Source organism: Eriocheir sinensis, unplaced genomic scaffold (genome assembly GCF_024679095.1).
Source record: "Eriocheir sinensis breed Jianghai 21 unplaced genomic scaffold, ASM2467909v1 Scaffold1409, whole genome shotgun sequence".
Taxonomy (NCBI): Eukaryota; Metazoa; Arthropoda; class Malacostraca; order Decapoda; family Varunidae; genus Eriocheir; species Eriocheir sinensis.
The window spans coordinates 15,966-22,500 of NW_026110750.1; the positions used below are offsets into that span (position 1 = coordinate 15,966).

Here is a 6,535-nt window from a genome sequence, read left to right on the forward strand (position 1 = left end):
TCTATACTTTGACCTTCTGTTGTTGTCGTTTTTTTTCTGAGTGAAGCGAAGAACTGATGGAGAATATGAAAAAGGCACATGTACTCTCTCTCTCTCTCTCTCTCTCTCTCTCTCTCTCTCTCTCTCTCTCTCTCTCTCTCTCTCTCTCTCTCTCTCTCTCTCTCTCTCTCTCTCTCTCTCTATATATATATATATATATATATATATATATATATATATATATATATATATATATATATATATATATATATATATATATATAAATATATATATATATATATATATATATATATATATATATATATATATATATATATATATATATATTTTTTCTCTACCAACCTCGACCTATCTCGTCGCTCTATTACCTCTATCTATCTAGATTTCGCGCACCACGACGGGTGGGTAAGAAGATCCTGCCCTCTCTACCTCTCGGTCTATATTTCGCAAGCTCTCTCTATCAATCTATTTATATAACTCTCTATCTACTTTTTTATCGATTTCTCTATCAGTCTAACTTTCTCTCTCGCCCCAGGAGGAAGAGCAGATCCTGCTCTCTCTACCTCTCTCTCTCAAGCTCTCTCTATCTATCCCTATCTATATCTATCTAACTCTTTATCGATCTATCTATCCATCTCTCTCTCGCTCATACAGGAGGAAGAGAAGGTCCTGCCCGTCATCGACCTGAGCCTGGCCAAGGGTCACACGCGGGCCGGCCTGGTGAAGGAGCTGCACGAGGCGCTCACCACCGTGGGCTTCATCTACCTCAAGAACGTGGACGGCTACGACGAGGAGGCGCTGCTGCGACACTCCAAGTGGTTCTTCAGGTGTCGAGGCGGGGGGTTGTGTCTGTGTGGGTCTCCTTCTTTTTCTTCTTCTTCTTCTTTATCTTCCTTACGAGCATATTATTTATCCTATTTTCTCTCCTGTACCTTAATTCTGTTTTTTTTTCTCTTCCTCCTTTCCACTTTTTCTCCTTTCGTTTGTCCTTTCCTTTCCTTCCCTCGCCCTTCATCCTCTCTTTTCTTTCCCGTTCCTTTCATCCCAGCATCATCATCTTCTTCTTCTTCCTCTTCTTCTTCTTCTTCTTTTTCTTCTTCTTCTTTTTCTTTTTCTCTTTCTTCTTCTTCTTCTTCTTCTTCTCCTTCTTCTTCTTCTTCCTCTTCTTCTTCTTCGTGGTTCCCTATCTGTCTTCGTCTTCTTTTTTGTCGTTTTTCATGCGTGGGTCTATTTTTGTTTTCGTCTTCTTTGTCCTCCTTTGTGTGGGTCTCCGCGTCTCTTCGTATTTGTATTTCTTTGTCCCTAATCCATATTTATCGTTCTGGGTCTCCGTTCCTTTGTATTCGTCGCTATTCCGTGTCTTTATCGTTGTCCCTGCTTCTCCACTTGACTCTGTGGATCTTTATTTGAGACTACCCGTTGAAATGCCCGCAACTCCTACGAAAGCTTTGTCAAATGTGTGTGTGGTCTTGGACATCGAAGTGTTTGAGATCGGTGGGTCTGTTCACGCGTCTCGGAATCAACGTTACCCGATTGTCGTACTCAGTCTCTCATATTCCCCGATTTCAACCACAAAAGCTGCCTCATGTGCCCCAATAACTGGCTTTTTGTGTTGTTATCGTTGAAAAGGTTAATTATTCTTGTTTCCTGGTGATATTTAAAGGGTGAGAAGCCGGGATACGTGATGCTCCGAGTACGATAATCTGGCAACGGTGGTCTCGGTTTCTGTCCGTCTCTTCCTCTCAAGTTAATATCTACTTGCTCCGTCTCTCATCTAGCTGCACCATGTCCCTTATCTATCCATCCACTGCCTCTTCTCTTCCTCTTTTCCCCTGTCTCTTTTATAACCATCTCTTCACCACTCCTCCTCCGCCAGCCTGCCGATGGAGCAGAGGATGGCCATCTCCAAGAAGTCTTTCAACCCTAAGTGCAGCAACGAGTACCGCGGATACTTTCCTGTCATCCCCGGCGCCGTGTCCCACAAGGAAGGTGAGGACTGAGGGATGACTGGGGGACTTAGAGGACTTGGCAGAATGAGGGATGACTTGGGAGTTTGGCACAGAACTTGAAGACCTGCTAGAGCGTGGTGAATGACTCGAGAATTATTAAAACTTGATGACTGACAGAATTTGAGGATTTATGAAAACTTGAGAACTTACTAGAACATGAAGGATGACTTTGGGAATTTGGCACAGAACTTGAAGACCTGCTAGAATGAGAGGAATGACTCGATAAATTTTTTGAACTTGATGACTGATAGAATTTGAGGAGTTATAAGAACTTGAGGGCTTTAAGAACTTGAAAACTCACTAAAACTTGAGGATTACTTCTGAACTTGGCATAAAACTTGAGAACGATAGAACGTGAGGGATGACTTCGAAACTTGGCATAGACCTTGAGGATATATAAGAACTTGATGTCTTATAGAGAAAGAAGGGAGATCAAGTGTGGGTCTGGAGTAACTTTCGGAGTAATTTCATCTGTTACTTCTTCTTTGTGGTTTGTCGGTCTCGTTGTTGCATTGCGTGTCGACCGAACCGATCAGTGAGATCATCTGTTTGTTTCGATGGCTGTTATGATACACGGTTACGAGTTCCCTTCTCGCGACCATACAAGAAGATGCTGTGACCCTATAAATCAACAAGCTACTCTGGATTCGGTCTCTGTTTCTAGTTCCAGGTGCGTGACAAAATAAAAACGATTCTGAATGATAAGTGACGCAAATGACTCGAAGCTGTAATGAGGTACAATGACACGACATGCAGTAAGTACGTTATCAAGAGGGTTATACTCTCTTTATACAGAAACAAATTATGCACGTTGATAAATTTGAATAATATTGACGAAATACGACACGAACGAGAATATTCATCTCTCTGTCTGTCTGTCTGTAATCAGTCGATTGATCAGTGAGCTATTTACCCAGATGATGGTGGTGGTGGTGGTGGTGATAGTGGTGGTTATGAAAATAGTGAATTGAAGGTGAAACGAATGTAAGAATGGTGATGAGGAGCTTAAATTCGCCAGCACCACCACCATCATCACCACCACCACTACCCAGCACCACCCCCACCACCACCATCACACACACCACCCCTACCACCACCACAACCACCGCGTCCTCTCCTTCCTAGCCTTCGAGATCGGGCCGAAGCAGGGGAAGCCGAAGGAGGGACTCATATCGCTGGAGGAGAAGTTCATCATCGAGGACAACCAATGGCCTCTAGAGTCTAGAGGAATCCGAGGAGGGCAGGAAATTCAGGGTAAAGGGATAGGATGTTAGATTCTCTTTTTCTTTTTTTTTCTATCTTTTTATATTTTTCTGTTTTTTATTTTTTATTTACTTTATTTTTAATTGTTTGTTTTTCTTTCGTTTTTTCTCTCTTTCTGTCTTTCTTTTCCTTTCTTACAACCTTTCAATTATTTTTTCAACCTTTCTGTTTTTCTTTCGTTCTTTCGTATATTTTTGTTTATCTTTTTTATATTTTTATTTTTTTTTTTTTTTTTTTTTTCTTTTTCTTCCTTTTTTTTCTTTTTATTTGTTTGTTTTTCTTTCGTTTTTCTCTCTTTTTGTCTTTCTTTTTATTTCTTTCAATCTTTCAATCCTTTTACCAACCTCTCTTTTTTTCTTTTTCTTTCGTTCTGGCTATCTTTCCTTCCTTCTTCTTGCCTTTCTTTACTTATCTACTACTAATCAACACTATATTCATCTACATCTACCTCTCATCTTTACCATTCCTCCACCTCTCTTTCTGTCAGACATGGATGGAGGTCTACCACGAGAAGATGACCGAGGCTTCGCGGGAGCTGCTGAGCCTGATCGCGGAAGGTTACGGAGCACCCAGCGACTTCTACGCCGACATCTTCAGGGATCCGCATCTCTCCACGCTCCGGCTCATCCGCTACCCGGCCAGACCCAACCCGACATATGAAGCCCGTGACGGTGACGCGGGTAAGTGATGGTGTGTCTTGTAAGGTCATCATCTGTATCACCTTTTTAAGTTATCGCCATCTTTCATTGCCTTCTCTGAGTCTAAAAGCACAAGTAACTGATATGGTCTATTCCCGGCCTCTTAAGACTCTTTTCTTCCAGGTAAATTGATGGTCTTGCTATGCGTTATCATCTTTATCACCTTCCACGTTATCGTCATTTTACATTGCCTTCTCTGAGTCTAAAAGGAGAAGTAACTGATATGTTCTATTCACGGCCTCTTTAAACGCCTTTCTTCCGGGTAAATTGATGGTCTTGCAATACGTTATCATCTTTATCACCTTTCACGTTATCGCCATCTTACATTGCATTCTCTGGGTCTAAAAGCAAATTGATAATGTTCTATTCACAGCCTCTTCAAACGCCTTTCTTCCGGGTAAAGTGACGGTCTTGTAGTACGTTATCATATTCTTTATCACCTTTCACGTTATCGTCAGCTTATATTGCATTCTCTGGGTTTTCAAGCAATAGTAACTGATATGTTCTATTCACGGCCTCTTCAAACGCCTTTCTTCCGGGTAAATTGATGGTCTTGCAATACGTTATCATCTTCATCACCTTTCAATTATCGTCATCTTACATTGCATTCTCTATGTCCTCAAGCAAAACTAGCTGACATATTCTTTTCACGTCTTCTTCAAACTCCTTTCTTCCGGGTAAATTGAAGGTCTTGCCACGTTATCATCTCCTTCCTCATCTCTTCTTAGTCTAAAAACAAGGAACTGAGAGATCGCAAAAATACCTGCTTGAGACACCTTTTCTCTTTCTTCCTCCCTCTCACAGTAATCCAAGCAGCCAAACAGACATATTAAGCCATGAGCAAAGATATTTTATCACTTTTTCTGAGCCTTAAAACAAAAGACCATCAAAACCTTAGACACACCTTCTGCCATCTTTCTTCCTCCATCGTTATAGTGATACAGTCAGCGAGGCACCAAAATTTCCGTCATGCAGTAAGTTTTCGTCACCTATTCTATCTCTAAAACCAAAAGAAACACGCACTCGAACCACATCTCCTTTTCACATACTTTCCCTCCTCACCTACAGTGATCCAGACGGCCGAACACCAGGACACCACGATGGTCACCCTGCCGGCCACCTTTGCCGAGTACCCGGGGCTGCAGGTTCGCTGGTGGAAGGACGACTCCATCATCGACGTGACGCACAAACCCGGCCACCTCGTCATGAACATCGGCCAGCTGCTCTCCTACACCAGCGGCGGGGCTCTCAAGGCTACCAAACACCGCGTGATCGACTGCTGTGGTGATAGGTGAGCCTGGTGGTGGTGGCGGTGGTGGTAGGCTATGTTAGGTTGGACTAGGTTGGTTTGGTAAGGTTGTTGCTGTTGTTGGTGGTGGAATAGGTGTGTGTAGGTTGGTTGGGTTAGGTTGGATAGGTAGTTTTATTTGTTGTTGTTGTTGGAATAGTAGATAGGTTAGATTAGGTTAAGTTAAGTTGGATAGGTTAGGCTAGATACGTAAGAATATGACCCTTTGAAAGATTTTGGAGGTCAGGGTTCGTGAAAGTATATGTGTGTTGGGTTTGGTAACACTGCACCATTAACCTAACCTAACCATCACCAACACAAACTCGCTATTCCCACACAACCTTTCCTTCCTCCTCCCCCAGGCACTATCTATTCTAAGCCTAAGAGCAAAAGGAACTCAAACGGCAAAGAACATCTCCAAACCTCTCTCACCTTTCCCTTGGCAGGCTGTCCGTCCCATTCATCCTGGAGCCACGGTTCCACGCCAACGTGAACGTGGTCCTGCCGGGGTGCGAGCAGAGGGAGAGTCAGCCCAAGTATTACGGCCACTGGCTCTTGGAGGGGATCAGAAAGTGGGCCGAATACAAGGATCTCTGCAGGCGAATCGAAACACAGACCGCGAAGACACTGTATGAGGGAGAAGAAGATGAGGATGAAGTGATGATGTGGAAGAAATAGATAGGAGGAAGGGGAAGAGGAGCAAGAGGATAAGGGATGATGATGTAAGGATTGGGACGATGCTGCAAGGAGGAAGAGGGGGATATTTGGTGATGGAGAGGATATAAGGAAAGAGAAGGAGAGGAAGAGTAAAAGATAAGGTTTTTGTTCAATGAGAGGTAATATCAGGGGTAGATTCGAGAAAGAGGATGAGAAATTGTGAAGAGGGAAGAGGAAGGAGCAAGAGGAGGAGGAGGGAATACTTTGTTAATAGTGATGATATGATACAATAAAGAGGAATTACATAGGTGGAGCGAGCAGAGGAGGAGGTGGAATTAGAAGCAATGTAAGAAGCGCATTCGATAAACAGGTAGAGAGCAGAGACAGGTGAATAAATATGAGGAAGAAGATAACAACAGAGAATATATAAGGAGAGAGACAGCAATGGAGGAAAAAAGAGGAAGGTAGTGTGAAGGTAGAAGTGTGAGGTGAAATGTGAAAAAAAAAACAGATTACCACCACCACTAATAATAATAATAATAATAATAATAATAATAATAATAATAATAATAATAATAATAATAATAAGAGTGTATTGTCATTCTTGAGCTAGGTATTTC

General features: G+C 42.4%; 1 protein-coding gene across 1 annotated transcript; it reads left to right on the forward strand.

Moving 5' to 3' along the window:
- Nucleotides 1–535: 535 nt before the first annotated feature.
- On the forward strand, nt 536–5,959 carry LOC126990008 (uncharacterized; the record flags this gene model as incomplete). Its single annotated transcript, XM_050848589.1, has 6 exons — nt 536–827; nt 1,877–1,989; nt 3,135–3,263; nt 3,671–3,952; nt 5,039–5,261; nt 5,705–5,959. Coding segments are annotated over 6 exons (1,271 nt in total), but the record flags the coding sequence as incomplete, so codon positions are not given.
- Nucleotides 5,960–6,535: the final 576 nt, after the last annotated feature.